The 21,201-nt window shown below is 44.8% G+C and overlaps 1 protein-coding gene across 2 annotated transcripts in view; it reads left to right on the top strand.

The window, feature by feature from the left end:
• LOC124005398 (mannosyl-oligosaccharide 1,2-alpha-mannosidase IA) overlaps positions 1 to 21,201 on the top strand; it is a 237,971-nt gene that overhangs the window by 90,882 nt on the left and 125,888 nt on the right. For both annotated transcript variants that reach the window (XM_046314620.1, XM_046314621.1), the window contains exon 2: positions 19,267 to 19,363. In XM_046314620.1, coding sequence (XP_046170576.1) covers positions 19,267 to 19,363 — 97 coding nt within the window. The remainder of the gene's footprint in view (positions 1 to 19,266; positions 19,364 to 21,201) is intronic.

Here is a 21,201-nt window from a genome sequence, read left to right on the forward strand (position 1 = left end):
CATAGATCAACATTGGGCGATTTGACAGGAGGAGGTAACATACTGTAATGGGAGAGATGACCTGGAGTAATGAAAATGGGTGAATGGTTTAGGAGGCACGTAAGCTTCCCTAATGTCATCACCTTTGACCTCTGGTACCACACCAACATCCATATCTTTTTACCATCACTGAGATCCTGGAATCGACTGCCGTCAGATATCCGTTTGTCGTCGCTGCCGTCACTGTGCGTAATGATAGGTAGTCTGGCGCCCTCGAGCGCCAGAGAGGGAGAGCGGGAGCAGGCGCGGTCAGGTCGGGCTTTCATTACATGAAAAAAAAAGCAAATAGTTGTTAATTCACTGGGCAGTTGATGGTTACATTCCTGCTCACTTTTGTTCTGAGATTACCTTCGGTACGGTGTAGATTTTACTGCTATTTCAGATACAAACTCAGTGAAACAAGTCTTTAATACAAGGAAAATGCTACACATTTCAGCTGTTTAAAAGTATTGCTCTGCTATTACGATTTTTACTGTAGGCGCGTTGTCCTCAACGAGACAATTCTGTTGACACGGCCCTGCTTGGAGGAGGGCAACTGTCGGGGAAGTGAGTGCGAAACAGTTGCACCCCTCCAAGCAAGGCCGTGTCAACAGAATTGTCTAGTTACAGTTAAAGGACTATTCTCATTGTTTATATTTGTATACCTCTCGCGAATCTCCTTCAACTCTCGTCACTGTAAAAACTCTCTTAATAAGAGTAGGAGTGCTTATCTAAGACCAGGTCCTTCCTGTCTGTGCAATCTTAGTCATTATGATCAACAAGGCTAAACTGATCCTAGATCAGCACTCCTACTCTGAGACTCTTTGTGAATACGGGCCCTGGTCTGAGCTTGGTCCACCCTGTGCCAGAACCATTAGAGCCCATAGACAACAGATGGAGAGTTATGGGCTGGCCATGGCCTCAATACCTCTCTTTGGCTAAATGCACCTTAACCGGTCTGTAACAGTCTGTCTGCCAAAAAAAGACATCAAGTTGAGAGGATAGGAGGGGAGAGGAGAGCAGAGAGGTAAGGACAGGGTTGGAGAGGAACAAAGAGGGGAGGAGAGAGAACAGTCTATTGAAGTTGAGAGACGGTCATGAGGGACTCAAATAATGTGATGTTACAAAACTGCCATGGTGGATCGTGCATGTTTTCCCCCATTTTTCTTTTCTCTTCTGTGTCTCTCCAGATCGTCCGTAATGGACATACTCTGAGAGGCATTATACAAACTGTGACTCTGCCGCTCTCTCCAACTCCCCCATCACATCACAATTTAGGAGTCCAGGAGTGGACAGATCCAAAAACAGCCCGTAGGCTTCCCAAGGAACTGTTTATCGTCAGATAACTACTTTCTCGCCGCATTTACTGGGCGGCGGTTCAGCCTGGCGGCCCGGACTACTCTGTTGTGTTCGGTGGCTCTGAGCTTCACTGCTTTCCTGTTGCCTTCCTGTGTGTGGGAGTCAGAGACTGTCACTATACAGGTGGAATTAAATGTGTTGGAAGGATAGAGCCGACACTTTTCCTTTTCACATTGACAAAGATTATTCTCACACACCTGCTGAGTTAATTTTTTTAAATCCAAGGTTGTAATAGTGTTTGTCCAACCTCCAATCTAATGCCATGACAACAACTGCAGAGTGAGTGGGAGGTGGCAATTCTTCCCAAGGTGACCACGTGGAGGAGGAGCCACCTTCAGGCCATAGAAATATTAAAGAGGTCATTAGAGTGGCGTCTGTCTCGGCCATCTTCTCCATAACCAATTGCCCTAGTTGGCTTACAGTAACACCAACCAATGGTGCGACGAAACCCCAGCGGTGGCCCAACCGATGACAACTATCTGGTCAAAACGTTGGTGGACAGATCTATATTTCTACAGATCGACTGTATGTATCGGCCACGAAGCCACGTTTTTGTGTGTGTGTGTGTGTGTGTGTGTGTGTGTGTGTGTGTGTGTGTGTGTGTGTGTGTGTGTGTGTGTGTGTGTGTGTGTGTGTGTGTGTGTGTGTGTGTGTGTGTGTGTGTGTGTGTGTGTGTGTGTGTGTGTGTGTGGCGTGGTTTCTAAAGCTGCAAATCGCCACTGTGGTTATGATGTAGCATCCAGGTCACCTTGGTTAATTGTTGTTCACTATTTCTTTTATAAAAAGTATATGATTGAACTGCTCTCCAGAAATGACCTGCAGCCACCGTGCAGAGTGACGCTATCAGCACAACACACACACACACACACACACATACACACATTCGTAAATGTAGCAGCAGAGCTAAATTAGCTAGCGCTCCTTAACCGAGAAACAAAAACAAAATCCCTAGAACTGGAGCAATATGCCAGCATATGGTCAGTTTCAACAGCCAATCACATGTCTTTCAGCTTGGTGTTTAAGAGTCCCTGGAATATTGAACCCCATAGATTTCCTCCATTTAGGTCTGTGGAATGGAGAGTGAACAGTATCCATCCGTCTCTTGATTTTAAGAAATGCCAGAACAGGCCGAGAAAGCTATTTTCCTCTCTTCGTGTTTTCGAACTCCTGTAGAGTTCAACAATCAATATCTCCACAGCGACCATTCAAAATCATTTTTTTCGGGTCGTACATTGAAAACCACGGTATGGGTCATGAGTCCATTTTATTTGAGCCATTTTGCTATTTGTAGATGTCATAGGAATACGTGCAGAATGGGATTGTATATTGTAGTGACTGTTGTAGTGTGGCTACAAAGTCACATAAAGATTTTTTTAGCACAGATGATTAATATGACTTACCTGGCTCTGCGTTTCCTTGATAAGAGACCTTGACTGAGCAAAGACATCATCTATTATTAAAGCTCCTCCTGGAATGAGGCTTATATTAGCAACCCAGGCCTTCTGAAGTGGCACAGTGGTCTAAGGTACTGCATCACACTGCTAGCTGTGCCACTAGAGATTCTGGGTCCGAGTCCAGGCTCTGTCGCAGCCGGCCGCGACCCGGAGACACACGTGGCGGCGCACAATTGGCCCAGCGTCGTCTGGGTTAGGGGAGGGTTGGGCCGACAGGGATGTCCTTGTCCCATTGCGCACTAGCGACTCCTGTGGTGGGCTGGGTGCAGTGCGCGCTGAGGAAAAAAAACGATGTATATATACAGTAGACTGAATATATTCCCTCCTTTCTTTATAATGATTTATTGTAGGAACTTTTCTGATATGCAAATGTAATGTTTTCAAGAACAATTTGACCAGGGAAATGTGTTTTTTTCTGAGCTAGCTTTTCTTACATGAGATGAAGCTAGGACACTGTTTCCTTTGGAAATGCCATCAAGGGCCATCAGTAATAATGAGGTAAAACTGAGAGGTGATGGCAGTGTTCACGACTTTCTGCCATTTCCCAGGATAAGTCACGCACCCACACGCACCCACACGCACCCACACGCACCCACACGCACCCACACGCGTGCTCTCTGTTGACTGTTGACTTTGCAGTGGCTTATCATAGTCCCCTCTCTCTCGCTCTCCCCCTCTCTCTCTCTCTCTCTCTCTCTCTCTCTCTCTCTCTCTCTCTCTCTCTCTCTCTCTCTCTCTCTCTCTCTCTCTCTCTCTCTCTCTCTCTCTCTCTCTCTCTCTCTCTCTCTCTCTCTCTCTCTCTCTCTCTCTCTCTCTCTCTCTCTCTCTCTCTCTCGGGGGATAAAAGCAGTGGTTGGGCTGGTGACACCACAGAGTTCAAAGGGGCTGTCTTCGGGTTTGATGTACTGTGTGAGGGAGGGAGGTGTTTTGAAGCTAGCTCTATACCCGACTGGTAGAATATCAGAGCCTGTTCAGAGGATGGCACTGTTAAAGTAATAAACCATTAGTCAAATATGCCTTTCAGAGCACATTGATTATAGTCTAAATGTTTGGGGAAAGCACACCAAGGCCTGGTACCAAGGCTGTCCTAATTCATATTGATTTAGGGATGTCAGCAATGGTGGACACATACCGTGTTGGTTGAAGAGCTAAACTGGCACAGCATAGGGTATAAACAGCCCACTGACTGATGCCAACTGTGTCTGGTAGAAGTCCTGATGGGCACACTTTCACCTCACCGTGGGCTTGGCTGGTGATTGACAGATTGCTGAACCAATTCAGATCTGTCAACCGATTTGACTGGATTTTGATAGAAGGACCTGTGTGGATTGCTCTAAAATGGAAAAGCGGTGTTTTGTCATACCCTTGACAATCTCAGTCACTTGACTTTCTGTCAGACTGTGGCGGCTGGTCAACATGATGAAACGATTAATTCTGTCATTTGGTAAGTGGAATGGATGGTGTGGAATTGTTGAGGCAGTTTGGGGTAGTGATGTGCTATGTGATATTCAGACAGGTAAGGGAGGGTAGAAAGCTAGTTGCTCAGGCAAACAGACCGAGAGCAGGAGAGACAGAATGACAGACAGGCAGGCGTTCCATTTTGATGACTTCCTCATTTTTGAACCAGTTCACCTTGCATTACCTTGATTTGGGAAGGCAATCAACAGCATCGCGTTTCCTCACCCTCCACCCTCCCAGACGTAAAACTGCTCTCCTTGCACGTCTCTCTCTCCCTTAAAACAAGACCTCTGCATTCCACCTTTCTCAAAAAAAAAAAAAAAAAAATGTTTACCGTAAGAGGATAGAAACACCTGTGGATCCTCATGAAAAACACTCCTTTTGAAGTTCTGGGTTGTTGGTGGATTGAGCTCTAATAAGCGTGGCCTCTCACTGTCATTATCCACAGAACACGATGCCATGGGAACGTAAAGAGGAACCATATCCCCAGGCAGCACACTCAAATTGGCAATTTCTTGCTCACAAATGACTTTCCGCTCCTCCGTGCGTGTCCTTCTATCACCACTTTTTTTCCCCATCCCCTCCTCCTCTTCCCTCGCTCAAATAATACAAGTTTGGTATTGGTTTTGTATTTATTGTCACGAGCACAACATTCTGGACCTCGTCCCCTTGATGTATGCTTTATTATTACGTTGCCGTAAGGGAGGGAGGTCTCAGAGCTGCAGTCAGGACGATGAGGAGGTGAGGGGAGGGGAGAAGAGAGGGTGGGCGGCGGCCTTTTTTGAACAGTGCTTTTTTTCCCCCCCGAGAACTTCAGAGAGCTAGCACTTGACTTCCACCGGCATCCACCGCTTCAAAGTTCATCAACTTCTCTTACGCCACTTATCGATTGGGCCCGGTGATCCGGAGAAAAGGAAAAGAGAAGCGAAAGTCGGACTAGTTCACTTTAGCTTTGTGCATTTGTCAACCTTTGTGCATTTGTCAACTTGAACCATGATATACTGTATTCTGAAGTGTCTTACCTTACACACTACTACCGCACTGTCTTTCTCCCTCGGCTTAGACAGAATCCAAAGGAAAGATGTTTGTGTTGATGCCTCTGCATATTAAATCCAATAAATCAGCATGTGGATTTTGGGATTCCAGTAGCATTTGTTTACGCAAATACAGTCATTTCAGGGAATTTACAGAAATTCTACCCTCACATATAGAATTTAGCCTCACTGGTCAACGGCCCCTTCCCTAGGGGTCCCCACTCACCAGTACACATACTGCTGATCCCTGATCTCCGTGTTCCATCACTGTCCATGACCACCAAGTCCCCTTGCAGCTTTGTTGTGCCTTCAGGGCTCTGGACCTCCCTCCCTAGTCTTGCCCCCTTCTCTCCATCCCCATGCCCATTAGTGGTTGATGGTCTGCCCACTCTGTCCAGCAGCCTGGTGCCCATTGTGCAAGTTGACCATGTTTAGAGGTACACTGATGAACAAACAGGCCAGGGAACCTGGGCCCCTGTCCTGCCATCTCCCCAGCCTCCCCTGTGCCTGCTCTTTGCCCACTCTGACTGGCACTGCGAGGCAGCCAGGGCCGCCTCCATGCTCCTGCGGGCAGAACGTGGCGGGCTCGGCCCACACAGAACTCCACAGAGATAACTAAAGCATGCCAGAGGGCAAATATACGCCAGTCACATCAAAGGGAAGATATAACAAACGCCTCAATTACCAGTTGGACTAAATATCATTACACCTAGTCATTGCCTTTAATACAAGGACTTATTACTGAATGATTATTGCTCTTAAAATAAGCATGGCTGTTGTATATATCAGACAGAGCTTCATTGTGCCTTTCTCTTTCTCTCCTCATTGCTCCCCTATGATGTCTAATGGGGGCATTTAAGCAGACCGAAACCCGGGTCAGCACCATAACTAGGGCCCAGGACCCCAAACCAGCCATTTAAATAGGCTGTTTGTGGCTATTTTACTCTCCCGGCATGAATCTTTCATGGAGATTTAACGTCTGTAGACTCTGGAGGCCTCTTGGCCCAGGCCATGCATACTCTCCTAATGATCTGATTGGAAGCAAAGTGGGTAAAGTTCTCTGCTGGAGAGAGGTAGAGACGAGCAGACAGGCAGGCAAACACATGCACGCACACAGAGGCTGGCGAGCACTCACACACACACACACACACACACACACACACACACACACACACACACACACACACACACACACACACACACACACACACACACACACACACACACACACACACACACACACACACACACACACACACACACACAGAGGAGAGTCCCCTCATAGTCGATCTTGAATCCTCAAATTGCTCATTAGGCTGTTTTATCCTTTTTACATGGACAGGAACACAAGATGCAGTAATTTGATATAAACGAATAGATTCTCTTGTGTGTGTGTGTGTGTGTGTGTGTGTGTGTGTGTGTGTGTGTGTGTGTGTGTGTGTGTGTGTGTGTGTGTGTGTGTGTGTGTGTGTGTGTGTGTGTGTGTGTGTGTGTGTGTGTGTGTGTGTGTGTGTGTGTGTGTGTGTGTAGAGAGAGAATACTCAGTGGAAGGACTGATTTAATGGTTTCAAAGTGATTTCATTTTTTTTTTATGTGCAAAAATGTTCCACCCTGTTTTTGATTAATAAGGCGAATGATAATATTTCAAAGTAAGTACTCTAGGAATTGGACGGGGAAAACCAAGGACCATGTACTTTTAATTAGTTGTGCTTGTAAGAGATGGCAAAATGTTTCCATGGCAAGAAAAATCTATTATGTTCCAAGTATGCAATTACTGTAAACATAGCATTACGGCCAAAGGAGAAAGGTTTTCAACATTCTGTATTGAATACATGCTCTCTATTAACACCATTTGACAAGGTAAATTATTTCCAAGCACGCTGTGCATTTCCCAGCATCCCTTTTGTCAGATGCAGAGCCATCTCAACCATTAGAATTTCAATACATTTACCCAAACAAACATTGTGTCACACTCTTTTTATTCCATTGAATATATACCCGTATGACTCAAACAAATCGCTCCCTCTAATTGCCATTAGGGCTGTGTTCAGTTGTTCAGTAGTCAAGCCAAGTGGAACTAGCAGACAGACGTTATTTCTAGTTGAACTAGCTACTTTATAGCTCTCTGTATATCCTGCTGTCCCTTGTCGTGGTGCCTCCTTTATTATCGGCTTGTGATAACCGCCCGCAGGATTGTGCTGAGTTGGGCGGCTGAGTTCGACCCCTCCGGTGGCCTTCAGGGTCCTGCTACAGTAGGCGAGCCGAGGAAATGGCTCCTCACTGATGTAGGAGCCAGTAGTAGTTGGTGAGGGGAGTGGTGAGAAGGAGGGGAAAGGTAGGGTGTGAAGAGCTGTGGAGCTGACGCGGTGCATTCTCTGCCAAGAGGTCCCCATCGGCTCCCCCTTTTCCGCCCCCTCCAGGTGATGAGGCAGCACCTCGTTAAGGCCTCATGTCTGGAGCTGCCACGCCAGGGTGGAGGGGTTATTTATTACCTATGATCCTCCCTGCCCTTCTCAGATTAAAGAGACACTTACCCGCTCGTGGCACAAACATAACAATTGCATTACACAGCGTGTCTGGAGGGAAGGCGGACAGCAGCGAGCTCTTGGAGGCGCGCTATATGAATATTTATGGGGTCCCCTTCTTACTGAATGTGGTGTGAAATGATCCTTTTTGTCTGAGGCTTTGTGGTCAACATTGAACGGTATAATACTACTTGGTTGGGGACTGTTTAAAGTATTTTTGCAGGCTCTGGATGGCAATTTTTTTTGCACAAATGCACATTGGCTGCGTTCACACAGGCATCCCAATTCTGATCTTTTTTCCACTAATTGGTCTTTTGACCAATCACATCAGATCTTTTTCAGAGCTGATCTGATTAGTCAAAAGACCAATTAGCCTGTGTAAACGCAACCATAGAGACACACGCACAGACGCATGGGAGGGAAGGGATTTGCATAAACACCTACGTACACACACCTACTGTATTTAGGCTAGTATTATAACTGCATACATAGTACTGTATTTGAACAAAAGGTTATTCAGAGTTATTCTGCTTCAGTGTTTATTGAGATGAAGTGTGTGTGTGTGTGTGTGTGTGTGTGTGTGTGTGTGTGTGTGTGTGTGTGTGTGTGTGTGTGTGTGTGTGTGTGTGTGTGTGTGTGTGTGTGTGTGTGTGTGTGTGTGTGTGTGTGTGTGTGTGTGTGTGTGTTGCATGTGTCAGTAATAGCGTGCTACATATGTTTCTATGCGTTTCTTGGAGAAACAGACACATAAACAATACACACACACACACATTGCTAGTGGCAAGAGACCGCAGTAGTACTGTGTCCCTTCTGCTCTCACTATATGTAGCTGTCAGTAGGTGACAGACAAACAAGAGTTTCTATGGACAACTTTTGGTATTTTTTATCCCTGTATCGTTTGCTTCTGTTTAAGAAACGTTTTCAACAGAATCGGCGGAATTAATACACCCCTGATCACACGTAAACGCAATTCACTTTCATAGCAGCCACGTTGTATTCCTTCTCTCCTCTATGCACTCTCCCCCTCTCACATTTTCCCTTCGTTTGTGGATTTCAATGCACAACACATCAGCTGTATGTGACCAGGCCAAAAAACCTTTCTAATCCAAGCCATGTCATAACCGCTAAACACAGCCTACGTCTTTGTCCCATATGAGCTAAAGTAACGTCCTAGTCAACATAGCTAATAGAGCTAATATGTTAGTAAACACACTACAATCATGCAGTAACATTACAGTGTACAGTCAGTAAGCAGTTACACCGGCGGGCCCCGGTGGCAATAAATTAATAAAACCAAAAGCTTACCTTGACTTGGAAGAGATCCAGTGTTGGATAATCATAGCCAGCTAGCTAACATTGCATCCCTCTGTTTGAGCAGGGTGTTTTAGTAGGGTAAACTAGCTAGCTGCATTTGCTAGCTAAGTAAGTGAAACTGAAAGTGAAAAAATTTGCTTCATTTTTGAAGAAATTAACTTGTTGAAAACGGTTCAACTATTGTCTTTCTCTCTCTTTGAGTTAACTACTCACCAGATTTGTGCACTGCAGTGCTAGCTGGCTGTAGCTTATGCTTTCAGTACTATATTAATTATCTGATCTTTTGATTGGGTGGACAACATGTCAGTTCATGCTGCAAGAGCTCTGATAGGTTGGAGGACGTCCTCAGGAAGGTGTCATAATGACTGTGTAAGTCTATATACGTTTTAATACATTTTTGGTGACGTATGGTTTTCTCTCTGTGTTTCTGTGTCTCTGTGTCTCTGTCTGTCTATCTAATCCACTGGAGGGCGTATTGCCCTGTGTGTGTTCAGTATGTGTGTGTGTGTGCTCAGTCTTCTACACTGTAGGGCCAGCTCTATAATTCTTAATGGTACTCTTTAGACACAGTGGGACTGTTAGGCTCCCGAGGGCCCCGTGGAGATAGAGGTTAACACGCCATCTGTGCTGGGACCCAGAGGAGGCCCTTGGCTTACACCTCGTTCAGTTTAAATACAATCCATCTCTTAGTAGAAGTGTAATGTTTATATACATCATCTTGAATGCAGTTTCCTTGTCACTCACAATGTGTGGTAGGGGTTTGGAGGAATGGATTTCCCAGCTCTTAGTCCGTCAAAGTAAGTTATTGGTGAGAGAGAACCAGAGAGAGAGAGAGGGACAAATAGCGTATGAGAGATAGAGACAAAATGAGAGAGAGAGAGATAAAACCATGGTAGAACCAGTATCAACTAGATAGAAAGATACACAGACAGACAGAGAGAGACTGATACTGCTCAAGTCAGAGACAGATACTGCTCAAGTCAGGGTAGCTTGGCATTGGAGTCTTCAGAGATGAGTCCCTCTCATTGTGCACGGCCTTGTCAGGATTTGAATACTGTCTGTTCAGCACTTGAGTGTGATTAAAGCAAGTGAATCCTAAATGGCTGCCTTGCACACGGAGCTGTGATGGGTTGTGTGTGTGTGTGTGTGTGTGTGTGTGTGTGTGTGTGTGTGTGTGTGTGTGTGTGTGTGTGTGTGTGTGTGTGTGTGTGTGTGTGTGTGTGTGTGTGTGTGTGTGTGTGTGTGTGTGTGTGTGTGTGTGTGTGAAGAAACACAATGAATCTCCATATTTCACACTCTTTTGTTTAACTATTTCAAGCTTCCAATAATGCACATGCACTGTCCCCCCCCCCCCCCATTCTCGCATTTCCCTCCAAATGAGGATGTATGGCTAGAAGCCCGACATGTCAGAGTGGCGATTGATACGTCTGGGAATTTTTCTCATCTCTTTTTTTTTTGGGGGGGGAATAATGCAGCATTCCCCCTGGGAGCAGTGGGGGTCCAAATGAGATGGGATGGGAACTGTACCGTTCTTACCGGGAGGGAGAGCGGATGATGGTTTGATCGACAGCTTTGTAGGAGATGGAGGATTAAGACGTTGGATAGATGATTGCCTGACTGAAGCTGTCTTGTGTGCACCAGTGTAGAATAGGCTAGCACTTATTCCTTCCTTTATTCATCCCCTGAGAACCCACTTGTTACTTCTCGTGTTCATCTCATGTACATGTATCTACAAATGACTTGGTTATCACGTAGCAAGTGTTATTACGACATGTGTGAGGTGGGAATGTGTAACGGACAACCTTGATGTCTCCTCCAGCAACATGCTCCAACCGACTGAGCATTCTGGACTGTATGTACTTGTACATGGACTGTGGCTCAAGCGCTCAGACCGTGGCCATTCACAGACCATTGCTTTTCATATCAAACAAGTCTACCCTGTTGCTGGGCAGAATGGTTTGTGGAAGGTATGGGGTAGACAGGAGAGCAGTGCAGGTTGGGTTTACGCTTCACTATAATTTTCACCTCAGATGTTGGGCCTGATGGTGAAGGCAAACCCCTCTTGAAGCATTAGACAATTGTAACTGCATGGAGGTGAGGTGGGAGCTATTTTAGCCCCCACAGTATCCTTATTCTCTTCCATATGAAAAATGTCTTGTTCACTCTCTATTCTCTGTTATCATGGGTGTAAAAAATGGTGTCTCTGTGCGTGTCCTTATTCGGCAATCAGTATGCATATACCTGGGATTTCCAGGAACGTGATTTTTAAGGAATGCAGTGCCATTAAAGGGTTGATAACCTTTAAAAGTGTGATCTGGAAAGCTTTCTGTCAGTTTCCTATGCTATATTAATAATATTCCTGATTCCGGTCTTTCTGTCAGTTTCCTATGCTATATTAATAATATTCCTGATTCCGGTCTTTCTGTCAGTTTCCTATGCTATATTAATAATATTCCTGATTCCTGTCTCTCTGTCAGTTTCCTATGCTATATTAATAATATTCCTGATTCCTGTCTCTCTGTCAGTTTCCTATGCTATATTAATAATATTCCTGATTCCTGTCTCTCTGTCAGTTTCCTATGCTATATTAATAATATTCCTGATTCCTGTCTCTCTGTCAGTTTCCTATGCTATATTAATAATATTCCTGATTCCTGTCTCTCTGTCAGTTTCCTATGCTATATTAATAATATTCCTGATTCCTGTCTCTCTGTCAGTTTCCTATGCTATATTAATAATATTCCTGATTCCTGTCTCTCTGTCAGTTTCCTATGCTATATTAATAATATTCCTGATTCTGGTCTTTCTGTCAGTTTCCTATGCTATATATATAATATTCCTGATTCCTGTCTTTCTGTCAGTTTCCTATGCTATATTAATAATATTCCTGATTCCTGTCTCTCTGTCAGTTTCCTATGCTATATTAATAATATTCCTGATTCCTGTCTCTCTGTCAGTTTCCTATGCTATATTAATAATATTCCTGATTTGTGTCTTTCTGTCAGCAATAGCAGGTGTTTACACAAGTGTCAGTACCTTCTGCTCCCTAAAAAAGCTCCTCTTCCCTCACTGACTCCTGGATGGCTGTTAGTTCAGTTTTCCCCTCTTTAATCAGTCTATGCGTCTTCCCTCACTCCCGCCTTCCATCTTCTCTCTCTCGCCTTACCGCTTTCACACCGACGAATACTGCCGGATGTACCATACTGTACGTTTTCCTTCCTTTCCTACACTCTTACCCTCTGCCAAAGAAGAAGTTTTAGCCATCCTGCTAATTGATGTAGCCCTCCCTCCATCTCCATCGTTCCATACAGGCTAACTCTCTGTAGTTGGGTACTGAATGCCTGTCAAATGTTTTCCCTCTTTCAGTCTTTGCGATGCGGAGGGATTTATAATTCAAGAGTAGGCACTTTGAAGGGTCTCACATAACCATGGAGGTATCGATTAAATATCATTGCGAGGACCCTCACTGTGCTGGCTAAGCGGGAGATCTGGAAATCCGGAAAAGGCGACATAGCGTTGCGGCTTGCCAAACGAAGCCCGGGCTTTCTCTCTCTACCTCTTTTGGGAGACTGTACACATGTTGGTCCCTGCACAGCTTGCGATGCCATGTGTTTGATAACGTGTTTGTTATGCACCAGCTCAGTGATCCAATCCACGCTGGAAGCACCATTTGGGTTTCTAAGAATTACATTCAACGCAGTTGATACATTTCCAACGTGATGCACTGCTTCTCCAATCAAAAATAAAAGCTCTCTTTAGTCCAAATATGCTTGATACAGTTTTCCTAATCTCTTTGTGTGTAATGGGATGTAAACTCAACAAAAAAGAAACGTCACTTTTTCAGGACCCTGTCTTTAAAAGAACATTTGTAAAAATCCAAATAACTTCACAGATCTTCATTGTAAAGGGTTTAAACACTGTTTCCCATGCTTGTTCAATGAGCCATAAACAATTAATGAACGTGCACCTGTGGAACGGTCGTTAAGACACTAACAGCTTACCAGAGGGCAGGCAATTAAGGTCACAGTTGTGAAAACTTAGGACACTAAAGAGGTCTTTCAACTGACTATGAAAAACACCAAAAGAAAGATGCCCAGGGTCCCTGCTCATCTGTGTGAACGTGCCTTAGGCATGCTGCAAGGAGGCATGAGGACTGCAGATGTGGCCAGGGCAATAAATTGCAATGTCCGTACTGTGAAATGCCTAAGACAGAGCTACAGGGAGACAGGCCGGACAGCTTATCGTCCTCGCAGTGGCAGACGACGTGTAACAACACCTGCAAAGGATCGATACATCCGAACATCACACCTGCGGGACAGTTACAGGATGGCAACAACAACTGCCCGAGTTACCCCAGGAACGCACAATCCCTCCATCAGTGCTCAAACTGTCCGCAATAGGCTGAGAGAGGCTGGACTGAGGGCTTGTAGGCCTGTTGTAAGGCAGGTCCTCACCAGACATCACCGGCAACAACATCGCCTATGGGCACAAACCCACCATCGCTGGACCAGACAGAACTGGCAAAGTGCTCTTCACTGACGAATCGCGGTTTTCTCTCACCAGGGATGATGGTCAGATTCCGCGTTTATCGACAAAGGAATGAGCGTTACACCGAGGCCTGTACTCTGGAGCAGGATCGATTTGGAGGTATCAGGTCCGTCATGGTCTAGGGCGGTGTGTCACGGCATCATCGTACTGAGCTTGTTGTCATTGCAGGCAATCTCAACTCTGTGTGTTACAGGGAGGACATCCTCCTCCCTCATGTGGTACCCTTTGTGCAGGCTCATCCTGACATGACCCTCCAGCATGACAATGCAATACTGCTCGTTCTGTGCGTGATTTCCTGCAAGACAGGAATGTCAGTGTTCTGCATTGGCGAGCGAAGAGCCCGGATCTCAATCCCAATGAGCACGTCCGGTAGCTGTTGGAGGGCTAGGGCCATTCCCCCCAGAAATGTCCAGAACTTGCAGGTGCCTTGGTGGAAGAGTGGGTTAACATCTCACAGCAAGAACTGGCAAATATGGTGCAGTCCATGAGGAGGAGATGCACTGCAGTACTCAATGCAGCTGGTGGCCACACCAGACACTGACTGTTACTTTTGATTTTGACCATCCCCTTTGTTCCATTTCTGTTAGTCACATATCTGTCGAACTTGTTCAGTCTATGTCTCAGTTGTTGAGTCTTGTTATGTTCATACAAATATTTACACGTTAAGTTTATCTAAAAATGAACGCATTTGACAGTGAGGCCGTTTTTTTTTTTTTTGCTGAGTTGATGTGAGTATTTTGAGTGAAGCATTAGGAATGAATACATTTGGATACATTATCCAAAATCAGATAATATATGGATGACTTTATATAGCAACATTCTATATTGGATCCAGTAAAAAAAGTTTTCTGCTAAGCTGTGTGTTAAAACCCTGCTACAGGGGTACACAGGCTATGTTCAGAGCTGCTGTTGCATGTCCATTCTAACACAACAGACCTGGTCTATATTAATGACCACCAAGCTCCCAATCCACTCCATATAGTGCATGACATTACAGACTCTCTCAATACAAACGTTCAAGCTTGTTTTTCTGCTAGCATTATTTTGTAATGTGATGATTAATAATTAATAATAAGGATAAGGTGTGAATCACCTTGGAGAGTGCACAAACACATATGCTCCACTTTTACCAATAATGTGTGGGTGCCCGTACCTTCACAGTTTTTGTTTGTGCAAATAGGTGATTATTAAGAAGGTGGCAAATCGAGAGCTTGGGACTATACGTTTCTATCTACAACTGAGTTACTGACTTAACTTTGTTCTGTTCAATGTTCTCTACCTAAATAATACTCTAAATACCCCCAATTCATGTTGTGAAGTGTAAAAGAATACACCATTCAAACTAATGAGGGTTCGGAACTTTAAAGCCAATTATCTCAGAATCTTCCTTTTGCAGATGGCACCTTGTAGTCACAAGCTCTCGAAATGTTGTCTCTGCAGCCGCAACAGCACAGCAGACTGTTGATTGGTGCGTACTGGAACAAATTGAAGAGAAGGTGTATATAGTCTTTGGGACTGAGGCTGTCCTAATATGGACAATCATATCATTTTGCTTTAAGGACATTTTTCAGTGCCAGCCTTACTTCAGGAACAACCATAGGGTTAAAGGTCCCGTTGTCACCTTCTCTTCATGTGCCCTGCTCCATTACAGAAGCCCGTTTTCCTCCTAGCATGCCAATGCTGTCTGTCAAGTGCAGACAGTGAAGACAGGCCAGCATGTCCCCTGCTGAGAAACCGTGCTGAGCTGATAGGCTTGAAGTGGACCAGCAGCCAGTTTATTAATGGCTGCCCTTTATTTTCATCTGGTCCAGGGGTAGTGGTTTACACACTAGGGGCTCGTTGTGTTTCCTGCTGGTCAATACTCTGCTCTCTTAACCCTTTACAGAGGAGAGGGTAGTTGTGACCTAGAGTATGGTATCCATTTTAGGCCACCCTCAGCCTCTAACCTCAACCCCATTTTGTGTCAATCGTCAACCCTCCTTGAGGCTGAGGGTGTCCTAAAATGGACCCCCTACCAGGCCCATGGTGTGTTTGTGGCGTTTGCTGCTTATCTACCGCTGGTTTTGATTAGAAAACCTAAAGTCTTTCAGCGCCTTTCGTCAAAATGATCAGACGGTGAGTTTTCTCAGTAATGGAAGGAAAACAAAAATGTCTCTGTAATGATTTTCTTTGCTCATCATTGTTGTTGTATTTGCTACGATTAAAACCGGTGATACTGCATCATTCCCAGGAGATTGTGATGAATCTGTTTGGTGGTAGCATATTCACTGAAGCGCTCTAAGCCATCTTGTTTTTCATGTCGAGTGTTGTCGTGCGAAAATCCTCGAGAGTCATGTTGGAAAGTGTTGACTTCCGACCTCAAGGAAGGGAATTGGCAAATTGCATCCTGATAAATGTGTGATTCATTTTTATCACTGGCTGCTATTGAACTGCTTTGCCCAACAACCAGCCAATTAATGAGCCAAAGAGCAGTTACGACAGGCGCCGTATGTCCAGCGTATTTACCCCTGGCAACAGTCTGCCCCCATCCATTTGCTCTCCTAGAAAGGTTGCCTGGGTGGAAGCGTGCTAGGGCTGTAGTGGGTGCTATCGATTGATGTGGTCTCTGATTGTGTGTGTGTGTGTGTGTGTGTGTGTGTGTGTGTGTGTGTGTGTGTGTGTGTGTGTGTGTGTGTGTGTGTGTGTGTGTGTGTGTGTGTGTGTGTGTGTGTGTGTGTGTGTGTGTGTGTGTGTGTGTGTGTGTGTGTGTGTGTGTGTGTGTCTGCTGCTGCTGATGATCATGGCATGTGATCCTGGTGGTCTCTGACCCTGGTCATCTCACGCCGCCCTACTGATCACAACATTGTCAGGGGATATAATCATACAGGCCGGTGTCCTCCTCCTCCGCGCTGGTGTGGAACCATCAGTAATGATCTCCGTGTTGTATCTACAGTCTGAGTGGAGCATCACATCCAGCTGGCTGCTAGAGCCACTGGGGGAACAGTGCGGAGTAAGAATCAGGGAGGGGGCTTTGAGTGATGCCTGTACGTTCCAGTAAACAAGCGGAACGCTCTCTAGTCTTGCTGCTTTAACTCGGAATATATTTGATACGAGGATTCAGCGCCCAACTACTCTTGAGGAATTATCTGAGTGAACACGTTATCTATTATTCTGTACATTTGACAATCTCCGTGTAGATTACTCTGCCACTGGACCTGAATATTACAATTGAAATGATATCAGAAAACACAGCATCTGGCAAGTTTGCATTATTCTGGGATATTTCCTGCTGCCGTTTCTCATTCTGTACAGATTGCATTCTGCAATCTCTACACACTCAGTTATTCTGTGCTTTAACTTCAGAGCTTCCCCAGTCCAGATAAGGCTAACACAGAGTCCAAACGTTTACAAAACCCCAGTATTTATGTCAAACTTTCTATCCCTGGGGAGTAGAGCCAGACTAGCATTTAGAAAAAGTCTATTTCAACTGAAACCCGAATCCTTTGCTCTGAGAGAAGTATTTTGTCTGGTAATGTAAACTTTAGTGTCCTCTCTTGCACCCAACCCCTAGACTCGTCTTTCTGGCCCTGCCTGAAGAGTTATTGCCTTGCAAACAAATTTGCACCATCAATATCCTTGATTCTAATCTCCAAAGCATGTCTCAAGCTAGTTCCTTACTTTCACTGGATGCGGTCCTGCATAAATTATTGCCGTTAATATCGGCATATCTCTAGGCGAGAAAGCTTCTTTTGAAACGATGCCCACTCAAATTGGCTGGCACGGCTATTCCGCAAAGGCTCAACAATGACACTGAGTGTTCACCTGTGGTGACTGTCGCATCCCTGTGTGTGTATGTGGATGGGTGAGCAAGCGTTTGTGTACATGTGTGTGTGAACCTGCATTAGGCCACCAAGCAGGATGTCGTTGTTTCTGCCTGTTTCTACCATTCACTCTGCTCTCATGGTCACTGAAAGCCCGACCTTCACTGATGCAAGCCGCGCTGACTCCATTACTGCCGTAACTCACCAGCCCAGGTAGCTCCAGCCCAAAAGCTCCTTTCTTCAACCTTGACCCCTTTTGTCACCAGTTGCTAGTGCTTTTCGATCTGAAGAATGTCTTCCCTCCCTGTTACGGAGGCTTTGGCTGTTATATGTGAGAACACTCTCTCATAGACTCATTTGTGCACCAAATTTGAGAGAAATAAGCTTTTTGTGCACATGAAACATTTCTGAGATCTTTTATTTCAGCTCCTGAAACATGGCACCGACGCTTTACATGTTGCGGTTTATATTTTGGGTCAGTATATGTTGCACGTGTGTCTTGGGCTTAGATGGATGCTGCTAGCCTGTTCTCAATTAACCTCTGGAGACGACCACAGACTCATTCAGTATTCACGATGTAAATCACATCATATTACCACTCCGCCTCTGGAAAAAAAGACTGTTCCTGGTGTGTCAGTCCACCAAATCAAATTCTGACATGCTGGGGTGGTGTGGTGGTTAGCTCATTTCCTCAGTGGGAGATTTACAGGAAGTAGGATTTATGCTTTTGTTTTAATATTTACATTTATAGCAGTGGGCTTAAGTGTCCCTTTTTGTGTTTTTAGGATCAATTCATATTCAGAAGATCATATGCTACTAATATTCCTATCCTCGTTGATAGTACACTATATTTCACCGCAGGGGGAAAAAAAGCTATGACAGACGTCCAGGTGATTGTACTGGAGGTCTGCAACATAGTTTCCAGAAAGGCCAGTAAAAGCTCAGCCACAGCCACACAGGAGCACGAACTTGCATAGCCTTCACTCAACATCAAAACAAAATGTACGTATTAACAAATATACTCTCGAAGTTTATCGCCTCCGAGAGAAGAGAAAACAAACGCGAACATTGCCTGAAACATTGCCTCGCCTGCTGTCAGTATCTGCCTAGTCCTGACTTTGTACATTAAATTGATGCATTGGCTCTTCCAGCCATCGTCATTCAATTGGGCTCCTGAGTGGCACAGCGGTCTAAGTCACTGCATCCTCAGTGCGAGAGGCATCACTTTAGTCCCTGGTTCGAATCCAGGCTGAATCACATCCGGCCGTGATTGGGAGTGCCATAGGGTGGCGCACAATTGGCCCAGCTTCGTCCGGGTTTGGCCTGGGTAGGCCGTCATTGTAAATAAGAATTTGTTCTTAACTGGCTTGCCTAGTTAAATAAATAAACAAATCCACATTTTTTGTTCTGTAGATACCAATCTACCCTAAACCCCTTAATTCGGTCAGTGGGAAAAAACATGATTATTTTTAATTTAGGAGATCTTGGAAGGTTTTTGGAAGGAGAATGGCGATCCACCTTGTTTTCAATTTGATTTAACAGGGTTAGTTGGGGTATTGTCAATGGCATTGTTTACCTGTGTGTTTTATGTGTGATAATTGCATGCCTGTCTTAAATCCACAGCAAAACAATAATCCATCATTGACATTGCTGCAGGCCACCATTCCAGTTTAATTAAGGCTGTTGTTGTGAATCAGGTGGTTTGCCATCAGTTTAGTGACTGGCCTGTGTTCTTAACCCTGTTTTTGTGTTTCAGATGATGAAGTTTGCCTGGGACAACTACAAGAGCTTCGCCTGGGGCAGGAACGAGCTACGGCCCCTGACCAGGAATGGCCACATTGGGAACATGTTTGGTGAGTGGTGTTTTGTGGCCCCAGGCTAAAAGGCCCCATAGGCCCCCACAGGTCACTGGGGAGCTGCTCGCAAAGGTCTTAGTCTTTGTCAAAAACAGTCATGTTACACACATGGTCAAAGAGTTTTCATTAATGCCAATCGCTCAAAGATGAAGATGCTCTCAATGTGGAAGGTATTTTTCGCTCGTCAACATTTTAGAGGCATGCAGGTTGCAGATCCCCTGGCTACCATTATTTAATCATCTTTGTTGTGTTGCATATGGTTGTACTGTAGGTGGAAAAGGCTATAGGCTTCCTAACTAGCAGTGCATGTTATGATCATTTCCCACCTGTCGGTGTATATGAACCCCCCTGTCAGAATGGTTCTTTACCATCGGACTGTGACCTGCCCCAGCAGCCTTTACACCACGTTGTCATTGTGTGGGCATTAATCGGACATGGTGCCAGAAGATTCCTCAGGTACCTAATGACACGCATACACACAAACACACACATCTGAGCCACAGGATATCCAGTGATAAAGCTCTTAATAAAAGTGGGATCATCTTTTAATGAGGATTGGGTTGGTGGGCCTTTGTCTGACACGCCTGACTTCCTCCACATCCTGTCTCCTGGGATTGTGGAGTATTGAGGCCATTATGGGAAACAATGCTCACCTTTCTCTCAGCGGTTTAATGGCATCTCTTTTCTGTCTCTCATCATGTAGTAGTAATACGATAATGTGTCTTCCCGAATAGAAAATACATGTAAATGTGAATTGTACTGTAGTATTCATGTAAATGCCATACATTATGCAAATAGGGTGATTACTCAGCCTTCTCTCTTCCCCATGTGTTGGAATTAAGAACTACAGAAGAGACCTTATCCAACCTCTGCATGATGTCTGGTTGCATTTCATAGCCCTGCAAATGTCAGATTTTAATTTGATCAGTCTGGGAACTTTCCTGCAACACAGGACATTTAAAACCTGTAGTGTATTGGAGGTTTTGTTAGGCTTCTAATGTTTGTCATTTCTGCTCAGAAAGTTTAGACTTGATTTTCCCTTACAACCCCTGCCAAAATGTTCATTAATCATAATCCACATAATCATTCACATTTCTTTTTGCTGCCCGATTATTTTCCACCAAGAGCAAACTGGCTCAACTTAAGATCTTACGTCTGTAAGTAACGTATGGGTTACCATTATGATCATTCTGGTAAGGAACCCGTATGGCAGCTGCCTGAAAGATCCTTTAAAGAAATATCTGTACATTCAGCAGCTGTGTAGACCCTCTGTAACGTATGGGAAAATCTTACATCTTCTAAATAGTATTGACATTTCTGCTCTACCTAAGTACACAGTACCACTAAAGTACCATTACGCGGGGAAATGTAGAAATAACACAGACAGCTGCTCTTAGAGGTTAGAGGTCACCAAACTCCTACTGGTGTTTATCTTTTAATTGCTTCCTTTATCCAAGTAACGTAATTAGCCGCTGTGAAATAAGTACCCCCCTATACTGATCAGCTAGATATTTGCAGGGAAGATAGCTGTGGAAATTGGTAATCAGTACATTCGTCTCTCAAAATTGTCTCTATTCTTTCAAATCTCTGGGAAAAGAGATCGGCTTACTACTTCAACCCGATATCGCTAATCCCACTAAGCAAATGAACTTCCATTCCGTTGGAAATCTGACATGGTTTTCTCTCTCCACGCTCCGTTTGCTAATTCCGAGGAACACGTGGGAAGGGAGAGGCGAGAGGTTGTGCTGTGGGTGACTGTCACACTGTGCTGGAGGAGTGCTACGTTGAAGGAAGCCAGGTGTGAAATTGGATGCTGTGTTCTTTTAATTTAATCC

This window comes from Oncorhynchus gorbuscha, linkage group LG19, assembly GCF_021184085.1.
Source record: "Oncorhynchus gorbuscha isolate QuinsamMale2020 ecotype Even-year linkage group LG19, OgorEven_v1.0, whole genome shotgun sequence".
Lineage (NCBI taxonomy): Eukaryota > Metazoa > Chordata > Actinopteri > Salmoniformes > Salmonidae > Oncorhynchus > Oncorhynchus gorbuscha.